General features: G+C 39.8%; 1 protein-coding gene across 9 annotated transcripts in view; it reads left to right on the forward strand.

Moving 5' to 3' along the window:
• Window positions 1-19,882, forward strand: part of TRPC3 (transient receptor potential cation channel subfamily C member 3) — a 142,806-nt gene that overhangs the window by 80,629 nt on the left and 42,295 nt on the right. For all 9 annotated transcript variants that reach the window (XM_070609183.1, XM_070609182.1, XM_070609184.1 and 6 more), the window contains exons 2-3: window positions 6,202-6,973; window positions 13,146-13,334. In XM_070609183.1, the coding sequence (XP_070465284.1) occupies window positions 6,202-6,973; window positions 13,146-13,334 (961 nt within the window). The remainder of the gene's footprint in view (window positions 1-6,201; window positions 6,974-13,145; window positions 13,335-19,882) is intronic.

Genomic DNA, 19,882 nt, shown 5'->3' on the forward strand with positions numbered 1-19,882 from the left:
AGGATCAAGACAGTGAGTCATAGATGACCTTGAGATTGCTAAAGCTGAATAACTGGCTTGAGATGCAAATGTTAGGGGGGGAGCCAATTTAAGGAAGAAGCTGAGTTGGGGCATTTTCGAGTGACCAGGGGACAGAGAGTTGTACCTGTGGGACCTGAGGTCAAGTGAGAGGACAGAGCCTGGAAAGAGATTCAGTAACTCAACTGAATGGATATTTATTGAGTATGTACTCCCTATGGGTCACTGGATAATGATAAATAGGCTATGACCTTACCATCCAGGAATGTGTGCAGTGGTGGCACATATGAGGGGGTATTTATTAATACTGTATTTCTTAAAAAAAATTTAAATAACCATAAAATAGGCTTAAAACACATGGAATATAGGATAATTGATTTAAAATCTATGTGATAAATCATTTAGGAGGAGGTGAAAGACTGCCGGAAATCTGGGATAGGATAGTGATGGCAAATGAACACTTTTAGATTCGAGGTAAATCCCTGGATACCCTGGGTCGGAGGGGAAAAAAAAAGGCAAGGGTTATATGGTTTATACAATGAAAGGAAGCAAACTCATCTGGAGAGAGTGGCTTCTTGATACACAATTCTGGGATGACTTTAGCACTTGAATCCTCATAAGAGGTACAGTGGATACTATAATGGACAAGCTCTTTAATCCTTTAAATGCAGTTTTTAAGAAGACACAGTAACCTTTTAAAAACATCACCTTGATAAAAAGCAAGAGCATGATGTTAAATGGTCACAGGGGAAGGCATTTCTGCAGGCTGCGTATTTACTGTGGTTGGGGTAAGTACTTTCTGGAGATCAAATTTTAAATGGTGATAAAGCATAGAAAACCTAAATGAATGTAAGGCTGCTTGTCCCTTAGCCTGCGCTGCTCACACATGTTATTTCAAAACTACTTTTGGCAGGGCCCATGTAACAGGAAATTAAAGGCTTCATAACCTGGGGTCGTTGATCCAGGCTAGCTCCATTGTTTTTATACTGGAGCTTCCCAACCTTGCTGTGCATAGGAATTGCAAAGGATGCTCATTTAAAATACCAGGGCCCCACCCCTGAGAGATTCTGATTTAGTTAATCTAGAATGAAGCCCAAGGGACAACCCCAGTGGTGCAGCAGTTAAGTTCGCACCTTCTGCTTCTTGGCAGCCCAGGGTTCACTGGTCCGGATCCCGGGTGTGGACATGGCACCGCTTGGCAAGCCATGCTGCAGCAGGCATCCCACATATAAAGTAGAGGAAGATGGGTACGGACGTTAGCTCAGGGCCAGTCTTCCTCAGCAAAAAGAGGAGGATTGGCAGCAGTTAGCTCAGGGCTAATCTTCCTCAAAAAAAAAAAAAAAAAAAATAGAACGGGGCCCATAAATCTGCATTTTAACTGGCACTCTGCGTCATCTTGAGGCAGGTGGTCCTCAAGTCACACTTAGAGAAACACTGTTAGAGGTCAGATGAGCTGATGTTAAAGTTATGAAAACTGAAGAGTGTTACTTGTATTTCTGCCTCTGGATAAAATGGAGCAAAGTGTTGCCTTTGGGTGGACCAAAATATTTTTAGAAAGAACTTTTTATCTGCTTAAGTGTTTGACAAGTACTAAGGACCCAAAGTTTGTTTCATAAAGCATGAAAACTTTTTTTGCCTTAAGCTGTGTGGTCAGTGTCTTACTCAGCTTAGGCCGCCATAACAAAATACCATAGACGGGGTGGCTTAAACAACAGAAATGTATTTTCTCACAGTCTGGAGGCTGGAAGTTCAAGATCACAGTGCCAGCGTGATTGGGTTCTGGTGAGAGCTCTCTTCCTAGCTTGCAGACAGCTTCCTTCTTGTTGTGTCTTCATGTGGCAGAGAGAGAGAGCAAGCTCTGGTGTCTCTTCTTCTAAGGACACTAATCCCATCATGAGGGATCCACCCTCAGGACCTCATCTAACCCTAATTACCTCCCAAGGGTCTCATCTCCAAACACCATTACATTGAGGGTTTGGACTCCAACATACAGATTTGATGGGGAGTGGCTAAATTCAGGTCATAGCAGTCAGATATTAGCAGCCATCCATATGGGCCATGAAGGAGCTTGTGTATGGACCTTGTAGAGCATCTGGTTCAGGTCAGTGGTACTCCAGTGCAAAGAAGGCCCTGCACAATATATGCTTGCAGTGCTGAATGAGTCAACCCATTGGCTGAGGCTCTGGAGGTAAGAAAATGCCTGGCAAAATGATTTTAGTGTTAGCATTACTAAAGTTAAGCATCCTCTCCCATTCGCCCTCATTTCTTCCTTATTTCTCTTGCTAGAGGAGATGCATTGTCAAGACCAGCTGAGATTCGGGACATGTTTATGTATTGTGGATGAATTGAATGTGACTCATTCCATTCTTTCAATCCAGATTAATGAAGGTTATCTTAATACTGTAAGGACTGTTAAAAAAAAAATCCACATTCCTATGTGGATTTACCATGAAGATAAATAACATTGTCAGCTCTTTTATTTTGAAATAGTGGTATAATTTGTTCTAATTGAGAAATCTGACTTCACACGTACCTCAGTGTTAGAATCTTTCAAAGACAAAATGAAAATAACTCATGTGACTTGTGTTGTATAATATTAAAATCCCGCATTTCAGCTCACATACACAATATGGAGGTATAGTTTCTGAAAGAAGAAGAAATATTAAGAAAAAACTTAAAAATGCTAAGAAACACAAAGGAAAGATTCGTGAAAGAATCATTTTCTGGTATTTTCAAGTCACTCTCTTTTGGGAGAAAAGGTGGGTGATTTTATAAGTGATTTTCTTGGTAGATAGCAGTCATTAGATAAAAAGCCCTTACAATAAGATGTGACACTTTAATAATGCATTTATTTCTCCAAAGATAACCCATTTGAATAAAGATTGGAATTCTGTAGACATATATACTCTGCACATATATTCTGTAGTCATAGATAATGTAAATATATTATTAATGGCAAGCACAAAATTCATCTTTTTTACAATATGGAAATCCTAGCCATTTGAAGAGTACCAGTTGGCAGCTTAACAGTAAAAATATTTACCCAATGAAGTCAGTACCATTAATAGTAATAAAACATACTCACTTATTACAATGACAATATTTGCAAGTTTTGTTTACAACTCTTGTCATAGAGTTTGGCCTCAAAACAAAGTTCTCTTCTTTGTAGTTCAGTGAATACTATTTCCCAGCTCTTGTCCACCTAAAAATCATCGTCGTATCAACACACACACACACAGCACACACAACACCCCTCCCCCTGACCTTGCACCTCCTTGTCTCCCACACATACCACACACTCCACACACTACGCTATGCACCACACGTCCACACCCCACAAATAATAGCCAATCGTATGGCATTTATTTAGCTTCAGAAAGATTATAATGTAATGGTTCCAAATAAGTACTTATATTTAACAAATTTTGTCAACTAAGGGATTAAATTAAATAAAAATTTAAAACCTTAATTTTATTTTTTAATAAAAATATTCAAACTGTGGTTAAAACTATTCAAAATATAAGTGAAAAGTGAAAATCTCCCATTCCCGACATGAACAGACATTTCTCCAAAGAAGATATAAGTATGGCCAATAGACACATGAAAAGATGTTCATCATCGCTAATCATCAGGGAAATGCAAATCAAAACTACACTAAGATATCACCTTACACCCTTTAGATTGGCAAAAATATCCAAAACCAAAAGTGACAAATGTTGGAGAGGTTGTGGAGAAAAAGGAACCCTCATACACTGTTGGTGGGAATGCAAACTAGTGCAGCCACTATGGAAAACAGTATGGAGATTTCTCAAAAAGTTAAAAATAGAAATACCCTATGACCCAGCTATCCCACTACTGGGTATCTATCCTAAGAGCCTGAAATCAGCAATGCCAAGAGTCCCATGCACCCCTATGTTCATCGCAGCATTATTTACAATAGCCAAGATGTGGAACAAACCTAAATGCCCAGAAACTGACGACTAGATAAAGAAGATATGGTATATATACACAATGGAATACTACTCAGCCATAAAAAAGGACCAAATTGTTCCATTCGCATCAACATGGATGGACCTTGAGGGTATTATGTTAAGCAAAATAAGCCAGACAGAGAAAGACGAACTCTATATGACCCCACTTATAGGTGGAAGTTATATATAGACATGGAGAACCGATCGGTGGTTGCCAGGGAAAAGGGGGGGTGGGGGGAGGGCACAAAGGGTGAAGTGGTGTACCCACAACATTACTAACAATAATGTACAACTGAAATCTCACAAGGTTGTAATCTATCATAATCTTAATAAAAAAAAAAATCTCCCTTTCCCCATGGCTTCTCCTTTCCATTCCTCAGGGCCTCACAAGTAATTACAATTAAAAGCTTCTTGTGCTGCTTTCTAGAAATTGCTACAAATATACATATATGTGTGTGCATACATATGTGTGTATATATATGCATATATATAAATGTGTATATATATATATATATATATACTATATTTATTTAATTTTTAACAGTTGATCACCTGATACTAGTTGAGCAGTCAGAACGGGGTGGTAGTCACAGCCCTCTCTGCCTTTGGACAAGTTAACAAGCGTCTCTGGGGACCTCTTTGGTTTCCTCATCTCTGCAGGTTTGCCTGGCCGTGTTTCCTTGGTCTCTATCTGGGAAATTTCTGCCAGTGGCTTCTGTGTTCCTCTCGTGGTTTGGGGCCCACAGAGCTGAGAACAGAGATTCGGGGCTGGTAACTACCTCTGGATTCACCTGCTGGAGATGCTCCCTAATGTCCACCTCCAGACCCCTTACTGGTTTTCAACCCCTGACTATGAATACCATGTTGTCAATGGTAGAGGTATTTCTGGAATATATATTATAGAAGGAAAGCATTTTTCCCCAGTCATTTCACTTTTAACTTATCACTTGTATTTGCTTCAAAAGTTAGTATTGTGAAAAGAGCTTTATCTGGTGCCTTTTGGTATGACTCATACAAGAAACAAAAATCACGGATTTTTAAAAAGAAGTTATTCTTGAGCATTTCAATCAGCAAGAATGTTAGAACTAGGTAAAGATGCACATTTGTACTTATAACAATAGCCATTGAAATATTAAAAATAATCACAATGTTCAAAATTATATTGTTTATTTAGCATTATTTTTCAGAGACTCAGAACTTCTTAAAAAGCTTTCTATTCATGAACCCATGAGGAAAATCTGCAGAGCTTTGTAAATTTCCATTTTACACCTCGGGTAAGGAAGCCCAAGGAAATGAAATTATTTACCCAGCATCACAGAAATAAAAATGTGAACTTGAATTCCTGCACACATGAATTAATGATATGACTTTTATAATGCAGCTAAATCTCAGCTGAGGTGGTTGGTGTTGGGATTCCAGTGCACATTGTTGTGGATATATAATTAGTGACCAATTGCTTTATTTACAAAGTAATACTAGTAATTTTTAAACCATAAATCATACCTATCCTTTTAGTTCAAAGAGACAGCTATATAATTAAACAATTCTTATTACACAGGTACAGTTATTTTCAATAAACCAAATCTAGATTGATACTCTAATTTTATAATTGCTAAATGTTGTCTGTGTCATTGAAAAAAATGAATTGTGTGTTTTTTAGGGGAGATACCCTTAAAAGAAAAGGATAAACTTAAGATGGTGAAAGATGATACTTTTTTTTTTGTCAGTGATTTTATTTAGTTAAAAACATGCAATGACTTGAGAGGATTGTTCTGGCCTAATTCTTGAAATATTTACTTTCTTTATCTTTCAAGCCTGGTGCTTTGGTGCCACGTCTGTGCTAGCCTCTGTTTTCAAGACTTTTAAGAGCACTAGTAAGGTTATTTCCACAAGGTACGATGAGTTCCCTCTTTGCCAGGGTCACAAGGGAGATACGGGTGTCTGGAAATTGTTTATATGACTATTCCTTCTGAATGCCATTTTCTATTGAACAGGAACCCTTGTTCTAAAAGGCTACCGGCTCCTCTCAGTGTTCCAGCAGCCCATGTTAGGTACAGGTGTAGATTTCAGGCTGGTTGTTAGCAACTGACCCACCTGTCTGCGGGCCACAGGTCTGCGATGGGTGCCGTCTATTCCAGAAAGGGCTCGGTATGTGGGAGGAAGCAACATGCCCTAATATTCCACAGTTGTTTTTTTCGTTGCTGCTGGTTAGGTCCATGGAGGGAAGCCCGTCCTTGAGGCGCAAGACGGTGATGCGGGAGAAGGGCCGGCGCCAGGCCGTCCGGGGCCCTGCCTTCATGTTCAACGACCGGGGCACCAGCCTCACGGCGGAGGAGGAGCGCTTCCTCGACGCCGCCGAGTACGGCAACATCCCTGTGGTGCGCAAGATGCTGGAAGAGTCCAAGACGCTGAACGTCAACTGCGTGGACTACATGGGCCAGAATGCGCTGCAACTGGCCGTGGGCAACGAGCACCTGGAAGTGACCGAGCTGCTGCTCAAGAAGGAAAACCTGGCGCGCATCGGCGATGCCCTGCTGCTCGCCATTAGCAAGGGCTACGTGCGCATCGTGGAGGCCATCCTCAACCACCCCGGCTTCGCGGCCAGCAAGCGCCTGACCCTGAGCCCCTGCGAGCAGGAGCTGCAGGACGACGACTTCTACGCCTACGACGAGGACGGCACGCGCTTCTCGCCCGACATCACCCCCATAATCCTGGCGGCACACTGCCAGAAGTACGAGGTGGTGCACATGCTGCTGATGAAGGGCGCCAGGATCGAGCGGCCGCACGACTATTTCTGCAAGTGCGGGGACTGTATGGAGAAGCAGAGGCACGACTCCTTTAGCCACTCGCGCTCGAGGATCAATGCCTACAAGGGGCTGGCCAGCCCGGCGTACCTGTCCTTGTCCAGCGAGGACCCCGTGCTCACCGCCCTGGAGCTCAGCAACGAGCTGGCCAAGCTGGCCAACATAGAGAAGGAATTCAAGGTAAGCTCCGCGCGCCACCCCGGCTGCCCTGTGCGCTCGTCTACTTCCCGGCTGCTGCCTCGCGCTGTCCGTAGTTTGCTTCAGAATGGGCTTTGCTCTTTGGATTTAAAATCACGAGGGATTGGGAGCAGCGTTCACAAAATGATGATTTTCCCCTCTCAGCCTGGTGGTGTGATAAATTCGCTTATGGGATGGGTATATTCTTGATCAGAGAGCTATAATTACGGCTCGACTCTGTGTTCTGGATAAGCGCTAAGTAGACCACAAAACTTCTCCCCTTTGGTTAAAAGGAGAGATTTGGTGTGACTTCCCTTCCAAATTCTTGCTCCTCCTGTGGTTAGTTGTGTGGTGGCATCCAACACAGAAGTAGTATTAGTTTTGCATGCACTGTTTATTGGCCCAAACATTTGTATATTCCTTTAGATAGAAAATCAAAAGACTGACATAAAATACTATTAAAGTCATTTCATTAATATGACAAAAATGCCTGTCTCTGAAATCCACAAATGTATATTCCCAGTGGTGAACCATTGACGTCAGGTCAACCCAGAAACATAAGGACAGTAAAGTGTTTTGCTTTAATGGGTTTTTCTTTTTTTTTTTTTTGAGTGAACTTTTTTCCCCCGACATCACCTGCAGTCAAGCAGTATTATTTATTTTTGCAAAAATTATACTTTAGTGATCGAATATTTTTAGTTTTTCTGCAGTTGCTACTTCCTCCCATGCATTTTGGATGGTTCTACCTATTAAATCTGGGACAAAAGGAGATTTCGTAGTTCTGGTGAAAGTCAGTCAGACTGTTTTTCGGCAGATTCTTGTCTCCCGTTGTCCACCTAAGAAGATGATTGTAGACATTAATTCCTTGCATTATATTCCAGATACTGAGTTGATCTTCTTTTTAGTTTAGTGTTGTGGTGTCAGATCACACAAGGACTGATTATTCTTTCTTTCAGATCTTGTCACAGTTTTTCATACTTAAGCGAGATTTACACAGATTCAACTAGCAATATAATTAAGGTGAAGGGGTTGCAAGAAAATGGTAGGAAAATTTTGTGGCTTTTTTTTTCCTTCCACATACACCAGATCCCCTAAATATTCATCAACCCTCATATTGTCCTGGTGGAGATCTGGCCATGGTATAGTTTTTATCTGTTATTCCATTAAATTTTTTTTTATATAAAAGCTACACATATTTGATGTAAAAATTTTGAAAAAATGTGGGAAAGAACAAAGAAAGAATAAATATCACCTTGCATCTACTCCTTTTGAAGGAATTCATTATGTGGTATTCAAAAAGATTTATTTCTTTGGACCCAAAATGAATGAATTTGTTTTAGACAGAACTCAGGTAGAGCAAATTGAAAACTTCAAATTCTGTTTAGAGAGAATATAAGAACATTCAGGTGAAGTAGTTCTAATGGACATTTCTTTATTTGGACATAGCAGTAAAAAATTATAATTCTAAATTTATTTATTTGTCACTATTTCAAATGTCACTCAAAACTTGTTTTTACACATTTTGCTTGATATATATCGAAAGTTTGCAAATGAGATTCTACCAAAGGGAATATTTTCTAAGATTGCATTTTAATAATTTACGAAAGATGGTGACGTTTGCAATTCTGCCCAGAGACATTATCTCAGTGAAGCGATGGTAAGAAAATTCGTGATTCATAGTTTTCCCCTGAATCCGGCTAAATCCTTGTTGATAATACTTAGAATCTCCTTTATCCTGACTTAAAGAATCACCTCTGATAACCTTTCAAAGGTGGGAAAATATTACAAGTAAAGAGGCAAAAAGAGGAAAAAGCATAACTGGGTTTGAGAGGGCGTGCATAAAGCTGCCAAGTATCTAAGGATAGGCACAAATCATCTCAACCTCACTGCTCTGTTTTCTGAATTACATGGAAAGCACTTGTGCAGCATAATGCCCTCAGAGGCAAAATACAGCCAGTTCTTCAGATGTTATAGTGTCTGAGGACTGCACGGCTTTCCTCTGACTAAGTAGCCCTTTTCTTTCTCATTCTTTCCTGTCCTTGTTATTTTTTTCTTATCTGCGTTGCTTTCACCTCTTTGCCCTCTCATCCTCTGCTCGTGTCCATCTTTCAGGGCTTTAGACAGAGAAAATAGTGCTTTCACAGCATTGACCCAGAGACTCTGAGCTCTGAGCGGGCAGTGGCAGTGAAGCTCATTTCTGAGGCAAGCAGGTGACCTCATTCACCCTGTTCCATGGTGTTCACTATGTTCTTTCTGTAGAGACTTTGAGCTCAAAGTACGAGTCTTGAAATGAAAAAATAGATAATGTGCCCCTAGTGAAAAAGAGGTGATTTTTTTTTCCCTTTGCAGATACCTATACCTATTTAATCTTATCAATGGCCTGTGAGCATCTCACTCCTAGCATCTGACTCCTCAAATTGCCAGCACTTAGGTGCCTCAGAGAAGGTTCTAAGCCACCATGCAGTTTTCAAAGTTCCTTGAAGAATACAGGAGGCAAAGTGCCGAAAACATGTGGTCATTACCCCAAGAGGTTGAACATTCTAGGATACAGATTTAGATAAATTAATGGAGGATGGCTTGGTGACAGGTTATTAAAGCAATATTTTGGATGTGCAAATGCTGTCTGAAGCTATTCTGAGAAACAGACGATTGGACAGGATGGACTCTGGGTCTAATCCTCCAAGTGTCATTGGCAAGGAAGCTGGTCATTTATTGAGCTATGAGAATGAAAAGTGATATTTCCTAATTCTGAGTCAATGATGCACTTTTTTGCGAGAAAAAAAAAAAAAAGGAAGAAGACGAAGCCATTTGCCTCCCCTGTGGCTTGGTTTCCCTCCCTTTAAAGTAGGAAAACAGTTTCAATTTATATCACAGTAGAGCTGTAAAGAAGAGGAAAATGAATGTAAGCCAAAAGCAAGGTAGCATTTTATAGCAGAAAGATGCTCTAGGAATCATCTGTCTATATAGACTTCTCATTTTACAAATGAGAAAACAAAAGCTATAACCAAGGTCCTATCCGCTAAGCCTAGACTTGGTGTCTTGGGTCCCAGTTCTAGATATTGTATCTGACATGCTGTACCTGGGAACATGGAAGCACTTCCCTAGTATTTGATATGTACCAAGCTTGCTCTAAGCATTTCATCCTCACGGTAGCAATATTAGGTAGGCTTATTCTCATCAAGAAGGTTAAGTAACTTTCCCAAGATCACACAACTTCTACAGTGGTAGAAGCAGTATTTGAGCCCAGGAAGTCTGGCTTCAGATTTATGCTTTTAACTACTACACCATGGAAAAGGATCTTACAGAACCAAGCCTGCTTAGAGTTGAATTTCAATTTTCCTCTTAAGGATAAAAAAGAATTAGAATGATGATTAAACCATACACATTAAAATACATGTGCTGAAACCTGTAGACAGCTTGTAATGAGGACCAAGCTTCACTGTTCTTCCTTTCGCTTGAGTAGGTCCTCAGGGTTTTGAGTTCCTGCTCTGTAAAGTGGGCAGCAGTCCATCTGGAAACATTCTGGAGGGTCATGATAATGGAAAAGTGACACAATGGAGACAATTAAGCAAAACTAAATTAAGAGAAACCTATTAGAAAATGCGGACCAGACAAATGGTCTGAGTGGTGAAGTAACGCGAGGCAGAACCTCCTGAGAGAACTAACAGACCCACCTCGGGTGGTGCAGACTTTAGATAGTTCCTTTTGCCGCTCAGGAGGGGCTTTGTTAGCCGGAGTTCTCCATCTTTCCCTGGGAGCTCTGCATAGGTTGACAAAACGGTATCCCATGACCGCAATCAGAGAAATCACAGTTATCTCCAGCTCTGATTACTTTCTGCAGTTGGATAGCAGACTTCTTCCAGCAGGAAATGTTTAAATTGCTATGAAAACAAAGTGTTGTTCTTGCAACGTGTATGATTACCAATTTTTTGTTTCTTGACTGTTTTTTCAGTGGATGTTAAAACACCACACAGCTTTCTTTAAGACTGGATACTTTACAGATTATAATTTTTAAAGATAATAGGGCATTATTTAGGTATTACTGCAGAGGTGGTTACTGTTTTCTTCAAGCATAGAAAATAGTCTCTTTTATTTTTGATCAATGGAGAAATGGCCATCCTATGTTGTTCCAAATCTTACAGAACAGTCTGAACTGAAGAGTAACATGAGGAAATTTCATCTAAAAAAATGTATTAAAAGGGGAGCTTTATATGGAAACAGACATGGATTTAATACTTCTTCTGGATGCTATAATAAAACATTTCATTAGTCTTTCAGGAATGGAAGGCAGATGGATATTTAACTGACACTCTGTATAGAAACCAGAAACTGAACATTTTATTAATTTTATCAGTTGCATGGTACCAACTTGAATGGAAACCAAAGATTGAAGTTTTTATTCATTTTATCTGTTCCCTTATGAGGGGAAAAGGATTAACTGTAACTTTTCTTTATCTGAATTTCTGATATCGGAAATGGAAACTATTCCAGTCTGTGTAGCCTTTAAACAGTCTCTCCTGTTGTTTATTTTACTTAGTGACGTGATTTTTGCTCATCAAATCAAGTTAATTAGTTATTTAAGGAAAAAAATTGAAATCTTCATGTCTTTTCTTGTAATTTTGCGAAGCCCAGCAATTCCGCTGTGCTATGTGTTAGTTATTAGACATACACAGTGTCTCAGGACATGTTGAAATGAGGAATTCCATTTTCCTCAAATGTACCAAATTAGATTATCATCTGGTTAACTTTCTTAATGGTCTAGAATGTTAGCGAAAACCGTAGAAGTGGAACTGGGGTTTCCGAAAGTGAGATACTTTCCCAAGAAATGGTTGTCGACACCTTGACTGGAACCAGTGGTCTAGAAATTGAGCTCAATTTGGAAGGTAATAGAGAATACTGCCAGCTGACTTCCTTATAGCAGTTCATGGTGCTATAGAAATATGCTAATGAAATTAAAGACTCACAGATTATTTTTAGCAAGGTGTTAGTTCCAGTGGCCTGGAAATTTTTCTCTCAGGTATTGATATTCTGCAACCCTTGAGAATTTAATTACATGTAATCAGACATTTCTCTCCCTCTAGTTCTGCTGACGTGATCATGTGGCCTTCAGACAAACAAGGAAAAATACCGCATCTTTATGCTGACACCTGTCCATCTCTTTACATTCATCATAAACCAGTCATTCTCAAACATAAATGTGCATCAGAAACACCTGGAGAGCATGTTAACACAGATTGCTGGAACCCATCCTCAGTTTCTAAATCAGGACATCTGGGATGGGGTCTGAGAATCTGCATTTCTAGTACATGTCCAGGTGCTATTAATGCTGCTGGTCTGAGGACTATACTTTGAGAAGCAATGTCTCCAACAAGGCAAGGAATAGTAAACTGGACAAGTTATTTTTTTTTTAAAGATTGGCACCTGAGTTAACAACTGTTGCCAATCTTTTTTTTTTTTTCTTTCTGCTTTTTCTCCCCAAATCCCCCCAGTACATAGTTGTATATTTTAGTTGTGGGTCCTTCTAGTTGTAGTACGTGGGACCTGCCTCAACGTGGCCTGATGAGCGGTGCCATGTCCGCGCCCAGGATCCGAACTGGCGAAACCCTGGGCCGCTGTAGAGGAGCGCACAAACTTAACCACTATGACCCGGGGCCAGCCCCTGGACAAGTTATTTTTATGTATAGTCAATCTTCTATGTCAAATTGCTGCATTAGAAAAAGGGCAAGTTATTTTTATGTATAGTCAATCTTCTATGTCAAATTGCTGCATTAGAAAAATGGCCATTTAAAAAAGTTTTCATTATGGAAGTAGTCTTCTTTGGGTTTTAAGAAGACTCCTGTTTATCTGTACAAGAGGAATACAACTCTTTTTGATCCTTTGGTCTTTTAGCATCAGCATGTAGCCAACGTGTTGTAATACAAGCCAGTGATGTATATACATACCATTTTCAGAGCTGTCTTATATGGTTGGGCAGGTTGTGGAAAGGTCCTGGCTAAGTGGATGGGTGGGGGCCAATCCAGCCTGTATCTAACTCAGTAAGCCTTGCAGCCAGATAAGGGCTGCAGCTTCCTCCCCAGAGGAGAGGATACCTTTTTCTAATTTACACAAACTCTCAACACTCTATGTTGAGTTAAAGCAAATTCTTTGTATTAAACTCTAAACCTCTTGTTCTTAGAATGACTATCGGAAGCTCTCCATGCAATGCAAAGACTTTGTAGTGGGTGTGCTGGATCTTTGCCGAGACTCGGAAGAGGTAGAAGCTATTCTCAATGGAGATTTGGAGTCGGCAGAGCCCCTGGAGGTGCACAGGCATAAAGCGTCGTTGAGTCGTGTCAAACTTGCTATTAAGTATGAAGTCAAAAAGGTGAGTGGCCCACTCATCCAGCTCTGTATTGGAGTAAACATGTAATGTCAACTATGCCATAATCCTAGGAATTTTTTTTTTTTAAAGATTTTATTTTTTTATTTTTTCCTTTTTCTCCCCAAAGCCCCCCAGTACATAGTTGTATATTCTTCGTTGTGGGTCCTTCTAGTTGTGGCATGTGGGATGCTGCCTCAGCGTGGTTTGATGAGCAGTGCCATGTCCGCGCCCAGGATTTGAACCAACAAAACACTGGGCCGCCTGCAGCAGAGCACGCGAACTTAACCACTCGGCCACAGGGCCAGCCCCCTAGGAATTTTTTTTTTAATAATAAGCATAGATGCTGTTGGTGAAAGATTTTTTTCCTTCATGAAAGAGATGAAGTGAAGTAGCATGGTAAAGTTATGAGTCAAATGTTTAGTTTCTGATCTTTTCTACTTTTTATCCATTGTGGGACCTTGGATAAGTCATAAAACTTCCTTAAATTTCAGTTTCTTCATATAAAAGGAAGATAATATCTCTTACCCATGTCAAGGTTTTAGTGAAATTTCAATGGATTAAGATATGCAAAATAACTTTGTAAACTGTTAATTACAATGCAATTAATGATAATAAAATCTGTTACTTGTATACATTTTTGTAAGGCACAGTTACGTACATTCTCATGTTAATCCTTGTGACAAGCCTATGTTATCATCCATTTCTCCTATAAAATAGGTAAGAGAGATGATAAGATTTCTATTTTACAAGGAGACTGAGGTTTGCCAAACTTAAATGACATGTCTAAGGTCACATGGCTTATGGAGTTGGCCATGCAGTTGCTAGAAATAAAAGTTATGACTGCTTTTTTACTCTGGTTATTGCAGATAAATTGTCTTGTGTATGTATTTGTACTTGTATGGGGCTTGTAAATAACTCATGAAAATTGTAGTTATGATGTTTCACTATAATAAAAATCTCAATGATCTAGAGTCTAACAGCTCATATATGTTAGATAAGTAAAGTTTTTTTGGTACCTCAAGAGAGACCAATAAGTCATGAAGTAGTAAGCTGTTATCAGGAATACATCTGGTTTCATGAACTTGGCAATCTATGAATAGCTGAGTCTTCTCTCCTCTCTGTAGTGTGGCATGGAGCTTAAGAGGGCAGGCCACACAACCTGCAAGGGTTCAAGTCTTAAGTTACCCATGTGTTCTCTGAGTGACCACAGGCAAGGCCCTAACCAGTCTAAGCCTTGGTCTACTGGTTAGTAATAGTGAGGACAACAGTAATAACTACTTTTTCAGTTGTCTTGAGGATTACGTGTGCTAATGCATGTAAAGTAGTCAGCACAGGGATGGTACATGGTGATTGTTCAAGAAGAATTAGCTAATAACATTTCTACATTGTGAAAATTTAATCTCAGAATGGTGACTCTTAAGCAAGTTCAGTTCGTAGTCATCAGACAGATTTCATGTTCACTCTACTGGTTTCAGTCCTGAGTCGCAGACCATAGCCAATTTAAACAGAAGGGAATTTAGTAAGGGCTATGAGGAGGCTCACACCAGCATTAGGAGAGATGGAGGAACAAGCTTATCTAAGCTGTGCTTCCAGAAACCTTGCCCAGAACCAGGCCCAGAACTGGCCTCGTGATGGAGTTTCTGTGGCCCAAAGAGAACAATTCCGCCTCTGCTGCAGATGACCTGCTCCCACACCAACAGAAAAGGCCCCTGAGTCTTGCCTGTTATATGTGACCCCTTCCAAATCAGAGGCTGCACGTATGCCTCTGAGCCCTGGAACCTAGGCAAATGCTGGCAGCAGGTGAGAATGGGAAACCTCTCTCTCTCTCTGCACACACACACACAAACACACACACACACACACACACAGTTCTACCACAATGTAGAGGACTTCTGCATGTGGTGTTCACAAGATTTTAGCCAGCCATTAATGACAGACTCCCCTCTATTTAATAAGACAGTGAAATGTGAAGATTCTCAGTAAATATTGAAATAAATAACTTTTCAAGGGATTATCAGTTACAAGATAATTAAATTGCCTCAACTGCCCTCCTCTCAGAACATTCTTGCTGGTTGAGGTTTTGCTGTATTGAGGGAAAAAGGTCATTTTGAATAAGATTAATACTGGATCATTTTTAGAAAACTGTCTGGACATTTATTCACATATATTGCAATATGCATCTCTTCGCTTTAGCACCTGAGAGGAGAGGATTGATTTCAGTTGTCCCTGGGTCTTTATCATTGCTTTGAAAGTGTCATATTAGCAGAGACAGCTCATCTACAGCTTCTGTTAACCAACCTGTCTTGCAGGGTGAATGTCTTCCTGCATGTTAATTTTAAATAAATTGATGTGTAGGTTACAGTGTATGAGGCATCATTAATAATAAATTTACCATCAGTCAACTGCCAGGAAACATCAAAAAAATGTATTTAGAACAGAAAGGAAACTTAGGACTTCGCAGGCATTTTTGGTTTTGTTTGTTTTATGTTATAAAAGGAATATTAGTTCAAGTCTTTGATTTGGTTTCTTTACTCAATAAATGTTTGTAAGAACTCTATTCTAGAATGCCCAAAAAAGCACCAATTCCTCTTTCTTTCTTTCTCTCCAAGACTTCCCTCATTCTTCACTCAACACTCACCCGTCTCCATCTAACAGAGAGGGAAGATACCCCCACCCACTTCTCCTGCTTCCTTTTTCCATCATCTCATTTCTGGTTCCCAAATAAAACCAAGTAAAATTAAAATGATGTGTGAACCCTCCCCAATGTGGTACTGAGGTGATCTCCAGCTATGTGTGAGGCATTGGTATTTCAAAATAACTTTATATGTTATGGAATTTTTGTCCCCCTGATAGCATAATAAACTCATAATTATTCAAATAAACCCATAATTTCACCAAGGAAACCAGTTTTATGTAATGGTAAGCCATTTAGGTCCCACAAGAGACTCAGGAAGTCTCTTTTGCCATCTACCCAAGATCTACTCCCAGCTCTGTTTCTGAGGCTGTTGGCTTCTATCTGGACTCAGAGTTACCAGAGTTCAGGTCTTCACTCCAGGCCTTAGAGAGTCAATGGCAGTTAATCAAGAAAATGAAAATATAAAAGACCCAAATGGGAGCTATCTGAACATGAATTTAATGTTTATGTGGGGAGGCAGGCCTGGTGGCGCAGTGGTTAGGTTCACATGTTCCGCTTTGGCGGCCCAGGGTTCACCAGTTGGGATCCCGGGTGTGGACATGCCACCGCTTGGCAAGCCATGCTGTGGTAGGCACCCCACATACAAAGTAGAGGAAGATGGGCATGATGTTAGCTCAAGGCCAATCTTCCTCAACAACAAAAAAAAGAAGAATGTTTATGTGGAAAAGAACTTTCCAACAGAAAAGCAGTAGAAGAAATAACGAAGCAAAAATATAAATAATTTGGCCACATACAACTTAAAACCTCTGTAAATCAGAAAGATGTTAAGCAAAAAAGTGAAGGGCAGACTGGGAAAAACGTTTTTCTCAAATACAACTTACAAAGAGTTGATTTTTTTTTCTTTTTATTAAAGATTGGCATCTGAGCTAACAACTGGTGCCAGTCTTCTTTCCCACCCCCAAATCTCCCCCAATACATAGTTGTATATTTTTTGGTTGTGGATCCTTCTAGTTGTGGCATGTGGGACGCTGCCTCAGCATTGCCTAATGAGCAGTGCCATGTCCACGCCCAGGATCCGAACTGGCGAAAGCCCACACCCTGAACCGGAGCACTCGAACTTAACCACTTGTCCATGGGGCCGCCCCATGTTGATGTTCTTAATATCCAAAGAGTTCAAACAAATTTGTAAGGAAAATTTCTAGAGTCCTGTGGGAAAATAAATAAACGGCTTGAATAGGTAGTTCACAGAAGAGAAAATTCAAACGGCTAACAAACATATTTAAAATTTTCAAACCCTCTTGTAATAAAAGAAATGCATACTAAATATACAGGAGCCGGCCTGCTGGTGCAGCGGTTAAGTTCGTGCCCTCTGCTTTGGCAGCCTGGGGTGTGCCAGTTCGGATCCCGGCTGTGGACCTGCACACTGCTTATCAAGCCATGCTGTGGCAGGCGTTCCACATATAATAAATGGAGGAAGATGGGCACAGCTATTAGCTCAGGGCCCATCTTCCTCAGTAAAAACAGGAGAATTTGCAGCAGATGTTAGCTCAGGACTAATCTTCCTCAAAAAAAAAGAAAAAATATATATATAAATACCACTTTCCCTCTCAAATTATTAAAGAATAGAAAGTTACAATTCTCAATGCTCTTGGTGAAATGGGCAATCATATGCTGCTGGTGGGGAACAAACAGTAATGTGTCTTCTGTCTGGAAGTGAGTGTTGAAGAGTCTTCATCCCAGAATCATTTCTGAGTGGTCTCTAAGGTTAATAATAAAACTGGAAAGATAGTAAATATTATCACTGTTTGTAGAGTTACCCACATTATGCTACAAAAGAGAATGGAATAGGGTTAAAGGTGAAATTTGATTTTTTTAAAATGAGTACAAGAAAATTAACTTTTAGGCAAAAACATTATTTTCCAATTAGAAGAATGGACTAAATGCTCAAAAGAAACATCCTAACTGTACCTCTACTTTCTCTGTGACTTGGGGATGAGCATAAGTCCCCTCCCCCCGTAGAAGTAACAAGAGTTCTGCCACTTCTAGTGAGCTATGTCTATTGTAAGAAAGCCCTTGACAGAGATAAAAGATACTAGAACTTGATAGACCATCGAATCTGGAAAACAAGGCTCTTGAGAAAGAGGAGAACATTTCCTCAGTTCTTCCTCCTTGCTCTCTTATTTCTGCCATAGTGGGATTAGGTTTAACTAAAGAAAAATTGAGAAAAGAGACGTGCAGCAATGTATACCCATAAAATTATCCGCCATGTATGCAGAAGGTGTATAGAGAAAGCCCAGAAAAGGAGCAATGCAATGAGAGAGTGGTAAATGTACTACAGGACTTTGGGGTGCGTGTGCTGACCGCTGTGGTCTGGGTCCTGCACTGTGTAGCCTCTTGGCTAGGTTTGTGCTCAGGCACCAAGATGGAACAGAACGTTTTGCACTCAGTGGATTCAAAATCCAAAAAACTTGTGCGATGTAAGTTTCTGGTTTATATTTCACAATTCAAGGAACTTTAAAAAGAAGTTGAATGATCTAGGTTTATTCATGAGAATGTTTTCTTTTAAATGCTATAATCCGTGGCTCCAACAATGTATTAAAAACAAAGTTCCAACCGTATTTTTTGCACAACAGCAGCGTTCTCATGAAGATAGTTCTTGTAAAGGCTGATTTGATAAAAAGACAATGTAGCGTGAATTTTTTTAAGTTGAAAATTATCTAATTGTTTTCCATAACCTGCCTTGATTGGTGGTTCAGTTTACAATATGTTAGTCATTTGGCAGGAAAAAAAAGTTTGCTGTCACTGCTGCAATAGTTTTGTTCCATTGAAAGATGGAGATTTTCTTATGTGTCACGCATTCTCCCTTTACATCAAAAAACCTCAAATAAGGGTATTAGTTTTGCGATGATTTCAATTTGCTGGCCCACTGAAGTTAGGAAACAGCATACAAATTTCTATCCAGCTGGTTATGACTGCTGTGGCAGCATACGGAGACTTTTTGCATGGTACAGTTTTAAGAGATAAAGGTCACTGCCTTATTTTGAAGTCATTGAAAAGAGCAAAACTCATCTGCTGGAGGGATTAGCTTTTTTCCCTCACTTGCTACTATTGTATTGGTTTTATTTTCTGTTTTTAAATGTTCCTTGTGTACGTGTATTAGGATTTTAAATCATTGGAGGAAAATATCTATTTGTAGTTTCTTTCCGTGGATTAAAAGCAATCAACAGATACCATATGGTGGTGTATTATTATCTCAGTTAAGAAGAAGGTAGAATTAGTAATACAGGAAATATACCTGATAAGCTGAATTTTAAAGTGTAAGAAGTAAAATGCAAACATCACAGTTCTGGCTAGTACAGTCATGCGTCACTTAACAATGGGGATACATTCTGAGAAACGTTTTGTTAGGCAACCTTGTGAGAACATCGTAGAGTGTACTTACACAAGCCTAGATGGTATAGCCTACTACATACCTAGGCTATACGCTATTAATCCTATGGGACCATAATCATATGCGGTCCACAATTGACTGAAATGTCATTATGCAGCGTATGACTATATTTAACATATATTGAGTGCACTGTATTGTACAGGTCGCAGTGGGTCAAAGATTGATCATTATATAATGCCACATGGAAAAGATTGATTTCCATCAAGTCTTTGAGGGTTGTGTAACCTTTATCCAATATAATTAATGCCATAAAGCACATCTTCAAATTTAAAGATTAGCTCAAGGAGGAGGAGCAAGAAGAGGGAGCCCTACAACAACGTTAATATTTCTCTCCTCAAGAGTTAAAGCTAAGAAAGAAAGGCTAGATACTCACAAAGAGGAAATTTGTCCATCAGTTTCATATGGACACATGTCTACCTGTGTCTTTACTTCGTGGAGGATTTTTGTGTCTTGCAGAAACCCTTG

This window comes from Equus przewalskii, chromosome 2 (genome assembly GCF_037783145.1).
Source record: "Equus przewalskii isolate Varuska chromosome 2, EquPr2, whole genome shotgun sequence".
Lineage (NCBI taxonomy): Eukaryota > Metazoa > Chordata > Mammalia > Perissodactyla > Equidae > Equus > Equus przewalskii.